The sequence below is a fragment of the Desmodus rotundus genome, chromosome 1 (genome assembly GCF_022682495.2).
Source record: "Desmodus rotundus isolate HL8 chromosome 1, HLdesRot8A.1, whole genome shotgun sequence".
NCBI lineage: Eukaryota > Metazoa > Chordata > Mammalia > Chiroptera > Phyllostomidae > Desmodus > Desmodus rotundus.
This window is the reverse complement of record NC_071387.1, coordinates 181,977,817-181,998,497: the sequence shown is the minus strand read 5'-3', so window position 1 is coordinate 181,998,497 and position 20,681 is coordinate 181,977,817. Positions and strand designations below refer to the sequence as shown.

At 45.0% G+C, this 20,681-nt stretch overlaps 1 protein-coding gene across 2 annotated transcripts in view; it reads left to right on the top strand.

Moving 5' to 3' along the window:
• The window catches only part of NSUN2 (NOP2/Sun RNA methyltransferase 2), a 29,899-nt gene extending 21,378 nt beyond the window's left edge, over positions 1-8,521 (top strand). For both annotated transcript variants that reach the window (XM_053913785.2, XM_024578388.4), the window contains 4 exons: positions 137-217; positions 553-691; positions 4,675-4,714; positions 7,547-8,521. In XM_053913785.2, the coding sequence (XP_053769760.1) occupies positions 137-217; positions 553-691; positions 4,675-4,714; positions 7,547-7,910 (624 nt within the window). In that variant the 3' untranslated portion in view covers positions 7,911-8,521. The remainder of the gene's footprint in view (positions 1-136; positions 218-552; positions 692-4,674; positions 4,715-7,546) is intronic.
• The last annotated feature ends 12,160 nt before the right edge of the window (positions 8,522-20,681 follow it).

Sequence of the window (20,681 nt, the reverse complement as noted above, 5' to 3'; positions counted from 1 at the left end):
AACCCCAGTTTTAGTAAGATGACTTTTCAAAGGTTTTCCATTTCTCTTTTCCTTCTTTTCTTCAGTTACAGCTCAGCCTCCTCAGAGTAGAAGGGATTATTTTAATTGCTTATCCTGACTATTCTTTCCCTTATAGGTTATTAACACCGGGATAAAAGTCTGGTGTCGAAGTAACAGCGGAGAAGAGTTTGGCTGTGCTTTCCGGTTAGCCCAGGAGGTAATTTGGGAAATAGACTTGGATAGCACTAGCCACAAATAAACGGGAAGTAGCTGGGCACAAGTGGGAGCTTCCGAGCCAGCCCAAAAGGTCTGGACAGCTCAGAGCTGGACTGGCCCCTGCCATCCCTTTGACCCTCACTGTTGTTGAGCTCTCTGAGGCTGGTTTTCTGCTTGGGGAGTATTTGCTTACAGATTATTACAGGTTCCAGGCAGGGTGCTACACCTGCCTGGGGGCTGTGGTTGGGTGAGGGCTGGACATGGGACTTGGAAAGGCCCTGAGGGCAGGGCTCTCACTTCATGATTCATAACTGTGACCTTTCTTTGTTCCCACAGGGAATCTATACATTGTATCCATTTATTAATTCAAGAATTATCAATGTATCATTGGAAGATGTTAAAATTCTATTAACCCAGGAAAATCCATTTTTTAGAAAACTTAGTAGTGAGACTTACAGCCAAGCCAAGGACCTGGGTAAGCAGTTTGACTTGTGTAGAGGCATAACTAGTTCTTACAAATGCTTACAGAGACAGTACAGCTGTGGGTGTTCCCTTTTACTGGATCTTTCTCAGTCTTATGTTCTCTACATTACAGCTTTCTTTTATTGACTGCAGTTCCCAGAGGGTTTTGTGTAGACAGAAGTTACATCTCTGTTCTGAGAGTCAGATGCACTCCTGGGGTTGCCCTACTACCCAGACCCTGGTAGAGACGCTGCGTCTCCCAGCTGCCACCAGTGGTCTGCAGCTGCTAGGACCTGGCCGGCCAACCAGCCAGAGCTCCCGTCTCACCTACCCACCAAGCAGACAGCCAGGGAAGGGGCTTGGGTTTTCTTGTGTCACGAGGTGCAGGACACCAGCTAGCACAGGTTATTGGGCGGTTCGGCATTTCAGTCCATCCTGTTAAAGCAGAATATGCAGCCTTGCCAGCAGTTGTGATGGTTTTGCTAGCCAGCCAAGAGAGATTCTCATCCAGATAGATTCTTGGTCGTATCGTTGATTTTGTATTTCATAAATCTCCACTTCAAATCATTCTAGTGATGTTTTTATCTAAGAATAAAAATAATTCTACCAAGAATGCTGGTTTTTTGACTTCTGGTCAGGATGGAGGCATAGGCAGACATAGCTTGCCTCTTCTCACAGCCACATCAAAATTAAAACTAAAATATAGAACAACCATCACTCAGAACTATCAGAAATCAAGCTGAATGGAAGTCTGACAGTTATGGAATTAAAGAAACCACATCCATTGAGACTGGTAGGAGGGGCGCAGATGGGGAACAGGCTGGTCCCTCACCCACGTGTGGTGGATAAAAATTTGGGAGGCTTATCTCAGGAGCGAGGAGTCCCAGTCCCACATCAGGCCCCACAGCCCAAGGTTCCAGTGCCAGGAAGATAAGTCCCCACAACTTCTGGCTGCAAAAACCAGTGAGGATTGAGTCAGTGGAAGAAAGTTCTGGAGCCCCAAGCAGTTCCTCTTAACCCACACACAGACTCATCCATTCAGACTCACTCCCTTTGAGCTGCAGCACCAGGGTAGCAGCTCAAAAGGCACCAGGGGCATACAGGGAGAAATTGATGTATCTGGTATCAAGGCGAGCAGAGGCTATTGTCCCTTTTCTAAACCCTCCCCTGACAGATTGGCAAGCTGGTACCATATCTGAGACTCCATCAACCTGGCTAACACTGTTTGACCTACCTTGGAGTTCCCCAGAGACTCTGCCCCACACAACTTAGAGGCCTATTGCTCAACAGCTACTCCATAGACAAGGACTTGAGAACACTGCTTTAGAGATGTTTGAAGAGGGAGGTTTACAAACATTCAAAGGGCTAGTTACCCACAAGACAATGTTAAGTTCCCACTTTGATGAATATATACAAAGATTTAATGAATAAGGAAGAGAACATGACTCTGTTCTTCCTAGAGATACCCATTTAAGGTCCCACCCAGACCCCCTATGTCTCATTTCCTAAACCACTGAATGTGTTTTTCCATATGAATGGTTAATCTTTGGTCACGCTTCACGACTTACTAAATTCTTTCAAATAAGCAACATCTTGCCTCTGAGACCCAGGCACTGCAATGGTTCACAGCTTGGCTTGCCTGGTAGTTTACAAGCCGAGCACAAGTAGCAGCCATCTCAGATTGCCTTATAGCTCAGGAAGGGTGAGGGTTAGGGCTGACCTTGGCCTGCGTTACCCAGGAAACCCCAGGGCCAGGGCACCCAGTAGGCAGCTGCAGATCATGTCAAAGCACCACCACCCAGCCCCCTGCACAGTGGATCCTCCACAGAGGGTCGAGGTTGGTGGTAAAACAGCCAGTACTTGCAGCTGGCTGGCCTGGGTAAATTTCCGCCATTGGTCTGCCAAGATTCAACTACAAGAGGAGGGTGTACTTGGTCCACACAAAATACCTACCTTGGGTAATAGGGGAGGCTGTACAGCTACTACATTAGGCCATGTTACCAAGACATGGAGTCTAAGCAGCTCTACCTAATACGTAGAAACAGAGAAGCTGCCAAAATGAGGAGACAAAAAAGTGTGGCCCAATTGAAAGAACATTTCAAAGCTCCAGGGAAAGAGCTAAATGAAATAAGCAATCTTATCAGATGCAGAGTTGAAAACTGGTTATAAGGGTGCTCAAGGAACTTAGGACCTCAACAGCATAAAAACGATCCAGTCAGAAACGAAGGATACATTAATTGAAATAATTTATAGGGAATCAACAGTGGAGTGGATGAAGCCAAGGTTCAAAAAAGTGATTTGGAACATAAGGAAGCAAAAACCAATCAGAACAAGAAGAAAAAGCCAAAAAATGAGGATCGCATAAGCCTGTAGGACAACCTCCAGAGGTCCAACATTTGCATCCTAGGGATGCCAGAAGGAGAAGGGAAAGAGCAAAAAGTTGGAAATCTGTTTGAAAAAATAAAACTTCCGTAACTTGGTGAAGGAAATAGACATGCAAGTCCAGAAAGCACAGAGAGTCCCCCAAAAAATGGATGCAAAGAGGACCACTCCAGGATGCATCATAATTAAAAGCTCAAAGGTTAAAGAGAGGATCTTAAAAGCAGTGAGAGAAAAGAAGATAGTTACCTATATGGTAGTTCCCACAAGACACTGCTGATTTCTCAAAAGAAACTGCAGGCTAGAAGGGGTTGGTAAGAAATATTCAAAGTCATGAAAAGCAGGGACCTACAGCCAAGATTGCTCTACTCAACAAAGCTAACATTTAGAATGGAAGGGCAGATAAAAAGCTCCCAGACAAAATAAAGGAGTTCATCATCAAAATACCATTATTACATGAAATGTTAAAAAGAAATTTATTTTTTAAAAATGATCAGCTCTGGCTGGTGTAGCTCAGATTGAGCACAGGTCTGTGAACCAAAGGGTCGCCAGGTCAATTCCTAGTCAGGGCATATGCCTGGGTTGCAGGCCAGGTCCCCATTTGGGGGCACCTGTGAGAGGCAACCACACATTGATGCTTCTCTCTGTCTCCCTAAAAATAAATGAATAAAATCTTTAAAAAAATAAAGATAAAAACTATGAACAATAAAATGGCAAAAAGTAAAAATCTATCAACAATTGAATCTAAGAAATAAACTAAACAAGACCAGAGACAGAATCATGGACACAGCGTTTTTTGTTGGTGGCCAGATGGGAGGTAGGTATTGGGGAATTAGCAAAGAGGCGACGGGATTAAGAAGTACAAATAGATAGTTGCAGAATAGCCCTGTGGACGTAAAAGTTCAGTACAGGAAATGGAGTTGCCAAAGAACTTATACACATGGCCCATGGACATGAACAAGGGTGGGGGGGGGTTGCCTCAGGTAGTGGGAGCTGGGTGGAGGCGGCGGGCAAAGGGGGAAAATCCGGACAACTAATAACATCATCAATAAAATACAGTTTAAAAACCTTTTATTCCTCTTAATTTTTTGTTGAATTTATTTGGGTGATGTTGGTTAATAAGATTACGTAGGTTTTTAGGTGTACAATTCTGTAATCGTCTTGTGTATTTATTTACCACTGCAAATCAAAGAGATTATTTTACAGGATAAAGGAACCGTTTATACTTGTTTTTGGTTTTGTTTTTTTAACCTACCCATAGGTGATTGTGATACAATTTTTGACATTTTTTTATGGGAGTTTGGAGAATTAACCAGTAGCTAGTTCCCACCTCCCTGGGCTGAGAGAGGTTTGTTAAGTAGCTTTGCCTAAATCCCTGATGGTCTGACTCGGTCCTCTTCCACGTGGTCCTGAACCACGCTGTCGACGGCCCTACTTGGTGCTTGCCCAGCTGGTGGCTTCATGTTTTTACAAAGTTCTTCCTCCATCAAGATCCTTGAATCCAAGAGTATAGACTATGTGTTGCTCTCTTGCCACGATTCTGGGCAAGTAAACTTGCTCAACAGAGGTGTTCACTGACCAGAAAGCTTGGCCAATGCTTGTCTGTTTCTCTTCTAGCCAAGGGGAGCGTCGTCCTGAAGTATGAGCCAGACTCTACGTAAGTGAGCGTGCTCCTGCCATTGGGCCTCAGCGTTCTTGTTTTGGGGGGCGGGAGGCTTAGAAGCCTTTTGTTTTATTAATGTTCCCTGAAAACAGTATTGGGGAAATTTAGAACGGAAATACCAATCTTCTATATCACCATGAAGATATTTTTTTAGTAGAACATTCAGCTCAGGCCAAATATATTTTTATCAAGAGAATAAAATGCATAATATGTATTTTCTGTGCTTTAGAATCCAATTCTAATGTGTGCCTTAAACAGAATAAATGTAAAGATCGAACAGTTAAGAGAGGTTGAGCTCTGTATCTTCGTTGGTTCAGTGTGTGGATTACCTGTTAGGCATCAGGCAGTCTTCCAGGGCGGGGCACGGGGGTCCCTGTGGCTCACTGACAGCCACCAATTGACCAGCCCTGCTTTCATGCAACCAGCAGTGTCTGACAGGAGTACTGCAAGGGGTAGGCCCTGGATTGTCAGCACTTTGCAGAAATGGGACAGAGAACTCAGGTGGGCACCCGCAGTGCCTCAGCTAGTGCATAGCAGAATCCGCAGTTGCTCCCAGGAGTCTGGTCTTTGTGAAATTAAACACTTTCTGGGAGGAGGAAGTGAAATGCAGTAGTATAGACTACAGAGGAATTTGGGGAAGGGTTTAGGTGGAGCCATCGCAGGTTGTCTGGGAAGGTAGCGTTAAACCTAAGTCTGAAAGGTGAGAAGGAAGCTGAGAAGCACAGACTTGAGGTAGGAAGAGCTGGAAGGCAGTCCGTGGATCTTGGAGGAGGGCAGGCCAAGCACCCTGCACAGTCTGACAGGCCCATGCAGCTTCAGGTTTCACACGGTCTCTGGGTGCTGTGAAGAGCAGTCTGTGTTTGGGTGGGAGGCAAGGGGTGTGGGGTAAAAGGAGGGCAGCAGGGAGACGAGGGCAGAGTGGTGCACAGGGGTCCCTTTGGGGTCTGTTGGAGTAGATCCGACGAGATGGATTTAGGGCAGGGAAGGGACAGGAGCACTCAGTGTTGGCTTTTGGGTGTTTGCATTGAGCAGTTGCCATCTAAAGAGGGAAGTGAGGGAAGCACTAACACAGGAGTTTGAATTGCTGGAATGGATGTCAAATAGACTTGAGTAGGCCACTGGACTGCAATTTCAGGCGTTGAGGGGAGAGGATGTTCTAGATACAGGCCTTTGGGATTCATGAGTGGGTGGATCCTGTTAAAGCCCTGAGGCTTAGTGGGATAACTGAGGAAGATGTTATAGGTGGAGAAGAGAAGGGTCTGCAGGACCTTGCCTTGGAATGTGTCAGCCTTAGAGGAGCAGTAAATGGGAGCTGCGGGGGGAGGTGGGAGATAAAGGAGGAGAGAAAATATTGTAGAAGCCAAGGGGAAAGGGGGCTGTGGGAACTCAGTGGGGAGGGAAGAGGGTGCTCCTGGTGAAGGCTCTTGACATTGGCTGGGTGGTGATGGCGGGAGTGGGTGTGGTGGCTGGGACACAGCAGTGGAGAGCTCATTTTGAGATGCTTGCTGTGAAGCACAGTGCATGGGGCTTCCTAGGGTGAGTGGACAGGTCAAGAGAAGCTTTAAAGCTGGAGGTGTTGGGGCGTGCTTCCTCCTGATATGGAAAACAAGGAAGGACTGCCAGTGTCTCAGGAACGTGGGGGTTTTACAAAACCATAGGGGCGATGGCCTAGAAACAGTTTTTTTGAAAATCATGGTACTACGCGGTTCACGTAGAGAACCTTAGGATATTTTGTGCTAGTTTTTAGTAGTTGAGAGTAGAAATTGGGAAACTTGTGTTTTTCTCTCATTTTCTATAAATTTACTATCCATGCTTTACCCTAGGAAAAATGAAAAGGTCCTTCTTTTTAGTGTCTATTTCTCTTAGTTCAGGCCCTTTTCTTTTTTTGTTTGTTTTTTAAAGACATAATTCAGCCCCCCCCCTTCTATGTTCATTTCTTTCTCAGCCTGTGTCACTGATTTCTGGCATCAAGTAGGTTTGGGACATACGCTTAATTATATGGAGTCTTTAGGAGCCTAAAAAGTATACCAGAGTCACATCTGAAAGAAATTATATGATACGTATAGTAAATAATGTTCATAGTATTGGTAAGTGGTGCATGAGTAATTCAGACAGTGACTACCCTCTCAGTTCTGGTAAGGAGAGTTGGGGCTGCCTGGCGAGTAGAGGGCACATCTGTAAGGGGATTGAGCAGGCTGGGGGAGACGGGAATGCTTCAGACCTAGGCAGCGCTGCCTGCTGGGAACGGGCACTGTTCCCCAGGGAGTAGTACTGTTACGTGGGTGTGTAACCAAGAAGAGTTGGGTCACTCACACCAAATTATGTGAAGCACTGAGTCTCAAAATCCATGGACAGTCCAGGGTTGCAGTCCTGGTTGCCCAGTCTGCTGGCACTGTTACTTTGGGTGCAGTTGTCCAGCCTCAGGGAGCCCCAGTTTGTTCATCTGTGAAAACGGAGGGCGATGTGTGAAGGGCCATTAAGTAAGGGGACTGAAATGTCTGGTGGTGGGTAGGATGAGGCTTCACAGATAGGTCTTCAAATTTGAGAAGAGTAAATATGTATAGAAATTGTAACAGAAAATGTGAAATCTGCAGATTCCACTGTGAGCTTTAGAAGGAGAAACTGGCCAAGCTGAGGGTGTTGATAATATTCAGGTCATGAAGGAAGAAGCTGATCTTCCTTTGAGAAAACCCTTCATAGGATCACAGACTGAAGTGCCTTCCCAGTGGCTCAGTGGCATAATTTTTGGAGAGCTTGCATGTTAATATCTCTTTAGAGGCAATTATGAGGACTTCTAATGTTTACACAGAGCCATTTTGTTTGTAGGAAACCAGATACCCTGCAGTGCCCCATTGTGTTATGCGGGTGGCGAGGAAAGGCTTCAATCCGAACTTTTGTGCCCAAGAACGAAAGGCTTCATTATCTCAGGATGATGGGGCTGGAGGTGTTGGCAGAAAAGAGGAAAGAGAGGACTGCCATGACAAATGAGAGTGACGAGAGTGCAGCCAGCTCTGGACTGCCAGAGGATGAGGTGAATGCTGACCAGGGAGCAGAAGAGGCTGCCAGTCCAGATGCCGCCAGCACAGGCCATGACTCGGCTGGGACCCCCCTGCCTGTCAAAGAGACCCAGGGAGACTCTGGAGCCAGCAGCACTGCAGGGCAAGGTGGCTACAACCGAATCCAGAACTGACCTGGAAGGTACATATTTTTAAAGACCAGCCACTGACGGAGTGATAGGAGCGTCTATGAATGATCTCAGTACTGCTTTCATACAAGCTTACACAGAGTATTTTTTTAGCTTGTTAGAAGTTGCTCGTTTTACTTTGCTCTTTGCAAAGCTGGGCCCAGTGTGCCTGCTGCAGGTAGTAGGACTTCCACAGTTAAAGTCTTAACTTCCAGCGAGAAATACAACCACCCTGGCAGAAGTTTCCACGTCCCTTTCGTTATGCCTATATTGCTCTTAGAGTCCACTGTTTCTTTTAATTATTTATAGAAAGAGTCTTTATCTCCTGATAAGACATTGGAAGACCGTACCCTGAGCTTTAATAATTGTATTAAGTTGCACAATAGCAGTGCGGCATTAATATGCAGCAGAGTAAATATCTGAGGTCTCAAATGATTTCTGTGCCTTTGTAATAAAGGGTAATATAAATTTTGTCAGAGTAAAAGCTATATCATGAATTGTAATACTTATGAGGGTTTTATGTGCTTTTATTGAATGGAATGCTTTGCAATTTTAATTTTAAATGGTGTTTGGGATCCTTGAGACATTCAAATAAAGAATTATTAATGATAAGTGTATATGTGTGTTTGACTTACTCTGTCACGAAGCAGAAGGAACAAACTTATTTTGGGTTAAGTAGAAATGTTAGAATTACAACATTCGTACCTTTGCCAGTAGAAGGAATTTTAATGGGAAGACCACTCTTGAGTCCAGTGAGTAGTTTTGTGTGAAAATACTTGAAGGTCTTCCTGTGTGTTTACCTTGTACCCTCTAGGCAGGGGTGTCCATCTTTTGGTGTCTCGGGCCACACATTAAACACATTGTGACACTTAATCACTCAAAAAACCTCTTAATGTTTTAAGTAAATTTATGATTTTGTGTTGGGCTGCATTCATAGCCGTCCTGGGCTGCATGTGGCCTGTGGGTTGGGCACCCCTGCTAGAGGGTGATATCAGTGCAGCAGCTAAGCTATAGTGAGACAGATCTGGGCAGATCAGGGCTCCCTTGGGCACTGTTAGAGAGCCTGCAGGAGGTGGTAATCAGGCACAAGCTGCAAGACCGTTTCAGTTTGTCACTTACTGATTCAGCTCCTGCTGTGTGTCGGGCAGGGTTCTGAGCAGCTGATCGATTCAGACCATTTCAAACTTCCAAAAAAGAAGAGTCTAGTATGTTGGACCTTCATGTCCCTTTCACTTCGCTTTCACACTTACTAACAGAATCTTGTTTTATTAAATACTGCTCCTTATTTCTCTACCCCACCCACCTATTTGTACTATTTTATAGTGTATTGTATCTAATAAACATTTCAAAAGATAATGATTTAAAAAAATAACCTCAATAGCTTTATGCCAAATAATAGTTCCTTAATATTAAATAGCTTACATGAAATATCTATACCACAGGTGACAAACACAAGGCTTGAGGGCCGAATCCAGCCCTCCGCCTTGTTTTATCACCTTGTTCTACCTGGCGGCAGCGCCGAGCTCCTTGCTCCTAGTTAAGGAGTAGTTACATTTATACAGTCCTAAAATTACACCCGGCCCTTTGAAGCCAACCGCGAGGCTGATGGGGCCCCCGGTGAAAATGAGTTTGACATCCCTGATCTATACACCGAAAATTTTAAGACATGGATGAAAATATTGAAGACACTTAAATGGAAAGGTACGCTATGCTCATAGGTTGGAAGAATTAATATTGTTAAAATGTCCATGCTACCCAGCATGATCCACAGAGTCAATGCAATACTGATAAAAATTCCAGGGGCAGTTTTCAAAGAAACAGAAAAAAGAACCTTAAAATTTGTATGAAACCACAGACTCCTGATAGGCAGAGTAATATTGAAAAAAGAATAAAGCTAGAGGCATCGTATTTCCTGGTTCAAACTATATTTTCTTCGAAAGCTGGGGTGAACAGCAGGATGCTACTGCAAAGACCAGATGCACATCAGTAGTACAGATCGCTCAGGCATAAACCCACGTCTGTATGGTCAGTTTTCAACAAACGAGCCAAGAATACACAATGGAAAAAGGAGAGTCTCTTCAATAGTGTTAGGAAAGCTGGACAGCCACATGCAAAAGAATAAAACAATCTCTGACTTACAGCGTATACAAAAAAAAAAATGGATTAAAGACTTAGGTGTTAAGACCTGCTGTCAAACTAGAAGGAAACAGAGGGTAAGCTCCTTGATGTGGGCCTTGGCAATGACTTGGATTTCACATATACAAGGAAAAATAAGTGGTACTCCATCAAGTTAAAAAGCTGCTCAGCAAAGGGTCTGGGGAACGGGGACATCTGCAATAGTGTCAACAATAAAGATTAAAAGCTGCTTAGCAAAGGAAACCAACAAAATGAAAAGGTAACTTATGAGATGGGAGAAAATATTTGCAAACCACATATCTGATAAGGGACTGATACCGAATAGAATGCAGGGAACTCACACAATCCAGGGGAAAGCAAAACAAAACAGTTGAAAATGAGCAGAGGATCTGAATAGGCATTTTCCCAAAGAAGACAGTTAGCCAACAGATGACAAAAAGACGTTCAACATCACTGATCCAGGAAATGCAAATCAAAACTACAGTGAGATACCACCTCACACCTGACAGATCGGCTATCACCAATAAACAAAGGTTGGTGAGTACTGGAGAAGAGAACCTTCGTGCACTGTTGGTGGGATTGTAAGTTAGTGCAGCGTGTAAGCACCTTGAGGATGTTAACGCTAAGTGATGTAAGCCAGAGAGAGAACTACTGTGTGGTATCACATGCGGAATCTAAAAAAAAAAAAGTTCTTAGTTCAAGTTTCCTCTCCAGGGCTTCTTTAAAAATGGGATCTCTGGCCCTACTTCTTGGAGATTCTATTTTGTATGGCTGGGCTGGAGTCTACACCCCACGTGGTTCTGATGTGTATCCAGGTTGTGGGACCTTTGATTTAAATAACTAGCTCATCTGTAATGACAAATTATAACCCTTGGTGCTTATTTTCCAGTAAAGATGACTAATGTTTGTTTGGTTGAGGTGCCTTACAAACATTTTGTGTAGTTAGAATCTAACTGTAGCCATGGGCAGATTGTCAAAACCAAATGCCTCAGGGCAGAGCCCAGATTGAAACCGAGGAATGTCCATACTGCATCCTAATTACCGTGGGCTCATTTGGACAATAAAACACCCTTGTGTATTCAGACAGATCTCATCCCGATTTGACATATAAGCAAACCAGGCCTAGATAATAACAGACATCTAACAGGACAATACCTGGCGTTGCAAAGGATATTTAATTAAGTGATTTACTTACATTGACTCATATCAGTCAGGGTCTGACCAGGAGAAATCACACAACAATTTGAACGGGGAAAATATAATAGAATTACTAGTTTAAATGGGGTTGGGGTAACAAGGGGTTGGCTAGTAAGAAAGTAGAGAATGCTGAAGAATGTAGGCACGACAGATAGAAAAACAGCCATGCCCCACAGGGTTACAATAGAGCAGCACCTTGGGAAGAACTTGCCACCCCCATCCTGGGATGTGTTGGGATGGGCGTGGCCACAACTCAGTGAGTGACAGAGATGTTGGTGTGCTGCTGCATGGGCTGAACTTGCCAGAAACCCACCCTGCAGGGTGCTGGGGGAATGTTTTTATGGAGAGGTGTCTCAGCAGTGAGAGGCACTGCTATGAGGGTATCAAGGGGTCACGGCCGGTGGCTGCTGGCCTCCAGGCTCCACTGGCCATAGTGCTGAAGGAGCCCAGCACCAGGAAGCCGCGTGCAGTGAAGTAGCTTGGGGAATGGGCACCAATAATCAAGAAGAAAAGCCACATCTTTCTGCAGTGACTCTCTAGTGCCCTCCACCGACATAAGCATAGCATGGTGCCAGCTAGCAAAAGATTGTCCAAGGGCCCAGATCCATTTTGGCAGAGAGGGTAATGACAGATGAATGTGGACCCTTGAGACAGTAAATTGATAACCAACAGGTGACTCATTTAATCCAGAAAACTAATGGAGGGGAGTCATTACTACCCACACTTAAAGATAAGAAAAGAGAAGCAAACATGAAGCAACTAGACATCACAGAGGAAGTGACAAAGCCAGGATTCCGGTTTTGAGAAGTCTTGGCCACCAGGAGCAGGGCCTGGAGCTCACGGGTGCGTGGGAGGTCTCTGCCCCAGGACACAGTCCCTCCAACGGGCAGTTGCGGTGTAGTAGCTGCTTTTCAGTGACATGTGTTCGTGATTTTAGCAGCTTTTCCAAATTTCAGGAAAGGAGTGCAACTCCAGAGGAACAAATATGATATTTGAGTGTATGTTTTCTTGCTTATTTTTAAATTAAGGCTATTTAAAGCCTCTAAGTTTTTATCGGGGGGGGGGGTCAAATGTACACTTAGGAACTTTTCTTAGAGGGAAGGTAATTAGGAGGGCCTGTGTGGATTGAGATATGGATTGAATCCACACACCTAACTTCACAGTTTCCCAACCCCTAGTAAATCTACACTAACAGTGTTTTAACAGACAAAAACAGAAGGAAGGACAATATAAAAGCAACATGATTTTGACGGCTGGCAGGCCAATTGTCAGGTGGGAATGATAGAACCAGGAGAGCAAAACCCTAAGCCAGTGGTGAGAACAGCCGACAAGCAGCCCATTGGTGCTCCTCAGAATTCTTACAAGGCCCAGGCCCACCTGAATCAGGATTGTTGAAGTGGTTTGAGAAGTAGCTAAATCCCAGGTCTCCCTCATCAGAGCTGCCAGACCAGGGCCACTGAGCACAGTGGAACATTTGGGTACCACACAGGTTAAGGTGGGTTGGGACTGTCCACACCTTGCCCTTTCCTCGGCTCCCAGAATGCTTGGGGCAGCCAGACCTAGGTCTCCAGAAGGAGTTCATTAGAAGACACTTTGCTGGGGAACCTGTCCAGGTCCAGAAAAAAGATCTAAATAAAGCTCATGGCCTCAGGGCTCCCAAGAAATGGCTCACTCACACCCCCCTCAGAGATGATGGTGCTGCCAACATGCCTTGTAGCCCTGGTTTAAGAGAAGAAAAGCTAGGATTGTTGAGCTTCTGAAAGCAGCCTCTGGCATTAAAGACAGGGGTCAGAGCAAACAGGAAAAGCAGCTAGGAAGAAGCACAGGCTACACAGGGAGGAAACTTGAAAATCCCTTTGATTAAACATAAGCTAGATGACAATGGTGTGTAGCTAAGCCTGAGGAGACAGTTTTTAAAAACCAAGAAGAAAAAAGAAGTTCCGAACATAAACAATTACACTGAAAATTCTTTTCTCCAATTTTAATCAATGTTTTGACAAGGGGCATCTGCTCCAAAATGAAGCTCTCGGGCAAGAAAAGACTGCTTTGGTTGAAGAAGGGTTTCCCGCCCAATGGCAGGCCATCTCTGAAGTAGACCCACTGATGGGTTACCTTGTGGTGGGTGAGTGATAAGAGCGACATTTTTCACTAAAACCCCTCTGCGCTCCCTTTGGACTTTGAAAAACCTACTGAGAAGATGAATAAAATAAATTTTCTGAAAAAGAATGACAAATATACATCACTTCGACCTAGCAAGTCCGCTTCCTAGAGTTGCCGCGGTATATAACGTGTGTCTACACCATCATCTGAAGCAACATTGTTTATACAGCAGAACACTGGGAAGCCCCTCAGTGTCCACACCCAGGAACTGGTTGACAGGCCCACTCAGACTCTACACCTAGATTCTATAGCAGCACAGAAAAAATTGAGTATTTGCTCAGGGTGGGGGTCATCCAGACAGCATGAAAGACCTAATAGCCCCATATTTTAAGAGCTTTCAGCTCTACACGATACACCTCTTGAATCCAGACTGTCTGTCAATCTTGGAGGAGAGATTTGGAAGCTGAGACCAGGCCACAAGATTTATAAACAGCGCATTGGCTCCGGGGCATCTCAAGTCCAGGCTCCTTCCATCCCCGCGCAGTCTGAATTACCAGTTTTGTGATAAGACGACATCTGCAGGCAAATCTTCCTCCCCCTTGTTCGTCTTTAGAACATTCACAGATATTCTCAGTCATTGGATTTTCCCCATATATGTCAGAATTCAGGTCAAGTTCGTGAAAACCGTGCTGTAATTCGGAAGGGAACTACATGAAATCTAGAGATCTACTTGGAAAGGCTTTATATTTTCACGCAGTTAAGTTGCCTTATTCATGAACACAGGCTATCCATCCATGTAGGTCTTTCTTCAATGCCTCTGTGTGTGCAGGATTTTCTGTGGATGGGTTTTACAAATGATGTCTTAGATTTGTTCCGAAGTGACTTACAGATCTTTTTCTATTACACATTTTTAGATATTAACTTTTGTATGTCACTTTTATATCCAGCCACTTTACTAAACATCTATTTTTTTCTAATGATTATAGACTTTTGTGTTATCTCGGTAGATAACAATATCATCTGCAAATAAAGATGAATTTCCCTCATTTTCTATCATGCCTTTTCCTTACATATGGTATCAAAAAGCATAGAGATATGAGATGATCTTGCATTGTTGCTGACTTTAAAGTGAGGCTCACACTGTTTCATCACTCGAATGATCTGTTTTGTTATTTTCAGGTGCCCTTTGTCAGTTAAGAACATTACTCTTGTCTTATTGTAATAAGAAAATTCTTATTTTTCTTCATGAATGGTTAATTTTATCAGAGCCATTTCTACATCTACTTAGATGACTTTCTCTTTCAAAATAATGACAATGTTCAAATTTTCTAATATTAAATCTTCCTTACATTCCTAGGTGTTGGTTTTCATTTTTACACAGTCTGGCATCCAGTTTGGTAATATTTCATCTTCAAAAGTAATATGGTCCTGCAGTTTGGTTTTCTTGTACTATCCTGGTTTAGTTTGGGTTTCAAGGTTATTCCTACCTCCCAAGAGGAGCAAAGGCTAGATCTCAAATAAATTACTTTTCTGTCTCCACTGGCTGACCTATTCAAGTTAACCTGGCCATCTCTGTAAGCAAGATGGGAAGGAGTTCAAAAAGAAGCAAGAGGGATATTTTATAAGATATTAAAATATAAACAAGCACCTGTTTCATAGAGTCCTATTTCAGTTTTTCAACCCTGGCTGGAAATTAGGATCACCTGGAGAGCTTTAACAAGATGTGTTTGTGAGAGGCACTCGCAGGCCAATTCAATTCAAATCTCCAGGGTGGGCCCAGCCATCGTATTTATTAAAAGCCCCCTGAGTGCATCTAATCTTCAGCCAGGATTTCAAAAACTGGCACATAAGAATCTAAATTTTGTTCCCCATGAAGCATTCTCACAGATCTTCATCTCATTAATGGACCAGACTGCCAGTTTATCAACCATGAGTATTTACCAACTGCTGACTTATTCCTATGTGGTCACCCTAGTGCTGATCACAGCAAAAACAGCACACACACCTGACAATATACAGTCAAACGAACTGTGGCTCATTTATTCAGTGAAATGTAAGCAGCCACCAAAAGAAAGTTCAATAAAGATGTTAGTGATCTAGAGCTTATGCAGATGACATAACAGTAGGTGCTGATTACAACATTTCATAACATACTGTATTTAGATGGAGAACAAAGTTGCATAGGTAAGCAGCAACCACGTTTACTGCTTTGTGTTGAAAGTAGAAAGTGTTTTAGTTTGCTTTTATGGGTTTCCCCCCTAGCCTGTTTGACATGCATGGGAATTGCTTATGCAAAAATATGCAAAATATAATGAGACTTAAATAGTAGCTTATTTTATTCAAGGCACTTTTGTTACAAAAAAAAATTTGCTCATTTTTGCTCAAGTGTCAGGGAGCATGATTTTTCTTTGGACATGCTCAGAAATCAGGAGCTGAATTCAGTCAAACCAGCACAAAAGGAGGACCTGGAAATTCAGGGGGAGCCCTTCTCTGGGTTCCTGTCTCTGTCTCTCTGAGGACCTGCTGCTGCCTTAGTCTCCCCCAAGGCCAGTCTGCCCAAGTGCGTAGTTTCCCATGGAGGGTCTCACACATAAGTCATGACCACATGTTCTTTGGAATCCAGTGTGGTCCCTCTAGGCAAGTTGCTAAGCCTCCCTAAGACTTACTTTGTCATTTGTAAGGGGGGACCTAGTAGAAAGACTTCAAATATTTGAGAATGAAATCTCTAGCAAAGTACCTATTGCATCAAAATGTTTGGCAAGTGTTCACTATAAAACATGGTGTTATTAATCATTGAAGATGTGCAGTTAAACCTCAACATTTCCCAGTGGGAAGAGGGGAATGTGGAAACTCAGGGTGAGGGGTGGGCACAACAGCAGGGTCTGACATTGGCCATCCAGAAGAGCCAGCGGGGAGGGAAGCTGGAGAGGGGGCAGTTGGAAGGATGGCTCCTGGAATGAAACAGAAGAGCTGGGGGTGGAAGGAATAGGACCCAGAGCCCTTCCTGGGCATGAGGCTGTGAAGGGCAGGGGCCACCCCTCCACCTTTGCCATCGCTGATCTGTCACCACAAGCCTGGATTTTATGGCTGGACTCAGACACAAACCAGGATAGGTGTAACATTCTCATAAGCTGGATGTCCCATCAGTCACTGGCTCTGCCTGCCGTCCTGGAAGGGGGTTATAAAGGGCATGTCCTTTAGGGGATGGGAATCTTGTGGGGGTCACCTTAAATTCTGCCTGCCACAGCTTCCTGTATATATTAGCAAGTCCCACTGAATCGAATTTAACCTGCAATAACCAGGGGCTGCCCACTGAGTCACTTGGCTTGAAGAGCCTCCTGGGAAAGGTTTTACTGCAGGACAGAAAAGGGATAAAAATGAGTCTTTACCTTTCCGAAGGGCCCAGCCTGCTTTGAAGACCCGAGGAGCAACATTTGCAAGACACAGGTGACCGACAGGAAGGGCCAGGGCAAGCTACTCCATCACCCTGGGAAGAGAGCCCCTTGTGGTTTTCAATTAGCTGCGCTTGCTGGCTTAATAGTCTGGCTCCAGCTGTTGCCTAGACTCGAAAGGAAAAAAAAAATGGGTCAAACAAATGATTTCGAGAATACAGAGTACTTAGTGTTTCTGCTGATCATTGTGTCTGTGCTCCGGACACTGTCCATGCTTGGAGGACGGCTGGACAGTGGTGTCCACCCAGACTGCCCTTTGGAACCACCAGAGACCATGAAGAAGCCTTGGCGCCCGGGCCCCACCCACCCAGGCGCTCCGGTTCTCTAGGCTGGGGCCCGCAGGTGTTCTCAAAGCTGCTCAGGGGATTTGAATGGGTGGCCAGAGTGGAGAACCGCTAGGCTGGATAATCATTTGGGGAACAACTGCTAATAAGATAAAAATTAGGATACAAGCCAATTTCATTGCAGGGATATTTAGCTTATTAGAGCAAGAAGTGGAGCCCTGCGGGGGGAGGGAGCGCAGCCTGGAAAGAAATTGGTTCCCTGCAAATGGGGAGGAAACGGCTTGTTGCAGCACATTCACAGTTATTCCCACAGTCGTTCGTGAGGATTTACGGAGCTTCCCCAGTGCAGGCTGTGCAGACACAGCCAGTTGTGCGCCAGATTGACAGGGTCTCGTGGAACTGAGGTCCCCCTGGGGACACGCAGTAGCGACATGATGTGTCCTTAAAGCTGCTAAGACCCTGCTTTTTTTTTTTTTTTTTTTTTTAACGGGAGCACAATGGCATTCAACTCTGCATTTTACACTTTTTAGGTGAGGAAATCAGATCACCGCGTGTTAAGAGAAAGTGCATCTCTTCTCAGAAATTTATGAGCAAAATGGTAGAACAACTTGCAGTTGCTTTAAAATAATCTGGAGTGTGTGTGTGTGTGTGTGTGAGGGGAAGGGTCTGTGTTATTTATTGGAGTTAGGGGATGGCTATGTGAGGAGGGTTCATTGTACCACTGTCCCCACTTTTGTATGTTTGAAGTATTTTATAATAAAAATTTAAAATTGAATCTATGAATCAAGAGACAAAAGAAAACTGTTGTTTTGATAATGTATCAAAAATTAAAAAAGGAAAAAGCTGAGTTCACAGCGGGGCAGAGGATTGCTGCTGTACAAGGAGACGCTGAGCAATGCTGAGCTCTAATCGCGGAGCATTATTACTTGACACGAATATGAAATCCATGTTGCGCTGGGAGCCCTGCCCCCACCTCGGAGCTGCCATGACCCAGTGGCTCATGACACAGGGATCACCCCTTCAGTTGTGGGCTTCCCCTCCAACAAGTGCTCGTGGGGAGGAGGGTCAGGGTCCATTCCTCTTTGCAGCCCCAGTACTTGGCATGTCCTCTGGCACAGAGAAATGCCAGAAAAATCAATGGATATTGATAGAAATGAAATGAACCAACACAAGCATTCAATGTTTTTCTTCTCCTACTAGATCTGATCAGGTCCTTGTGGAAAACCCTTCCAGTTTGATGATCCCCATTTTTGGAGGATGTAAACATGCCCAAGAGTGTCAAGATATTGAGGAAAAGAGGCCTTAGCCTTGGAGCAAAGACGAACAGCACAAGCGCCCAAGTCTGTGACGGTCTGGATGGGACAGCGACTGCCTATTTCTCCGCAGAGCACCCAACGGAAGACAAATGGGTTTGGAAATCGGGGTGAGCCTCGTGGGAGGCATACTAAAAATCTGTGCTGAGAGGTGAACTCCGTAGGGCAGAGCATACGTCACCATGCTGGATGGTACACTGTGAAAGGAATGAAGGCAGGGAGAGAGAGGAGGAGGGTGGAGAAGAAGGGGTTTGTGGTAGATGGGCTCCCCTGCACATCTGCCCAGCACCCTTTCACTGGGAGGCCAGGCGCCACGTGGAAATGGCTGTGAGCCTGGAGGAAACCTGCATGTCATGGGCTCCTGCCCCATCATCCAGCTCTGTGACTTTGAATGAATGCCCTTATCTACCCAGAATGCCATTTCCTTGCCTACAGATAAGGAAGCAGGGCTAAGAAAGCTTTGAAATTCTGTGTCTTGGTGGATGATATTCTCTCCCGTAATTACAGAAGTTTATAGCTGTCATATTTTTGTTTTCATGACATCTTTTTGGTGTTAGCTATGATTTGTTAGATGTGAAGCCCTTGCTGTAATAGGTGATTCCCAGTAATTTTGTATTATCTATTATTCCCATTGTTCCTTTAGGAAAGTGCTGCCTGCCTTTCAAAGCACATCTAGGCGTGCACTATAGCACATACCTGTGTTGTGTGTGCCTGTCTCTCCTGGTCACCTGGGTGACAGGGCTTCAGTTACAATCAAGGTCAGTTTGAGGGTTCTCTGCTGTGGGTGACGCCCCACAGCAGTGGTTCCGAAGGCACACAGCAATGTAGGATGTGGGGATAAAAGGTCAAGGTTACAAGGCCCTCCAAGTCACCTCCTGTCATTTGGATGATGTGATAGGGAAGTGGGGCACTGAGTGGACTCAGCTTAAAACATTTCAAATGTCTGCAAGTACTTCTCAAACCATCATACTCACTACCAAAGAGATCAATTCATGTGGCAAGTCACACATGTCTGGGACGCTGTTGGAATGTCAGCATGTACTTATCCTCAGAAGAAAGGCAAGATCCAGCAAAAACAAAGTTATCTTCCCCAGAACAGGAAGATCCGCCTCAGCCACCGTGCATGCCAGTCCTGGCCCAAGGAGGGGCTTTACGAGACAGCTGGAGTTCATCATCAGAGTGAGGCTAATGGGAGTCTTGGATTCAGGTGGAAACAGGTGGTGCGGCAGGGCAGCCAGGGAGGGAAGGACTGTGGCTCAGGGGCCCTGTGGTTCTTCAATGGCTTCCATCCATGTTCTGTGTTGTGTCTGTTACTAGCCTGCAGTCCCAGTGAGCAGGGCCATGGACGAGCCTGGTGCCTGTGGTGGGCCAGGCCGCCCATCTCAGGCAAGGCACAGTGGCCAGGAGGTTGACAAGGCACAGAACCACAGGGTAAGCACATGCACGACACGAATTTGCCATATACATTCAGCATCTCTCCAAGAGGCCAGGGAACCAGTGCAACAGTGCATAGCAATTTCACCCACCATGGGACTCTGGGGTAGGCACTCAGTGTGAGCGTGGCACAGGAAACCAGAACGAGCCCCAGTCCCTACATCAAGCTGTCTGGGAGATTATTCTAGAGTTTGAAGACATGTTTTTCTTTAATCCCAAGCCAACTCCTTCATCTGATCTCAGCTGAAGAAGTGTTATGTTCCATCTCCTACATGGTGCCTTCCCTGGCATATGTCATTTTGGTCACATAAAATGTTTTGCATATGAGAACTTTGGTTTCAGTCAGCTTAGGTTGCTATAACAGAATATTGTAGACAGGGCGACTTAAATAACAGACATTTATTTCTCTCAGTTTTGGGGGCTGGAAGTCCAAGGTCAGGGTGCCAGCATGGTTTGGTTCTGGCTCTCTTCCTGACTTGCAGGCAGCCACCTTCCAGCGGTGTTTTCACATGGCAGAGAGCAGAAAGGAAGCAAGCTCTCTCTAGTCTCTCCCATAAAGGCTGCAATCCATCATGGGGGCCCCACCTCCTAAACTAATTACCTCCCAAAGTCCACATCTCCCAATACCATCACATTGGGGATTAAGGTTTCAACCTATGAATTATGGGAGGATATAAACATTCAGTCCACAGCAACATTATTATTTTTAAGTATTCTATTTATTCTTAACAAGTAATACATGTAACAGAACAGAATGTAAAGGTATACAACACATTCCTCTCTGATTCCTGTTCCCCCAGATGCCCAGTCTCCTGCAGGGGGAAAAGAGCCATGACAAGTTCCATAGGTATCTCTCCTTCC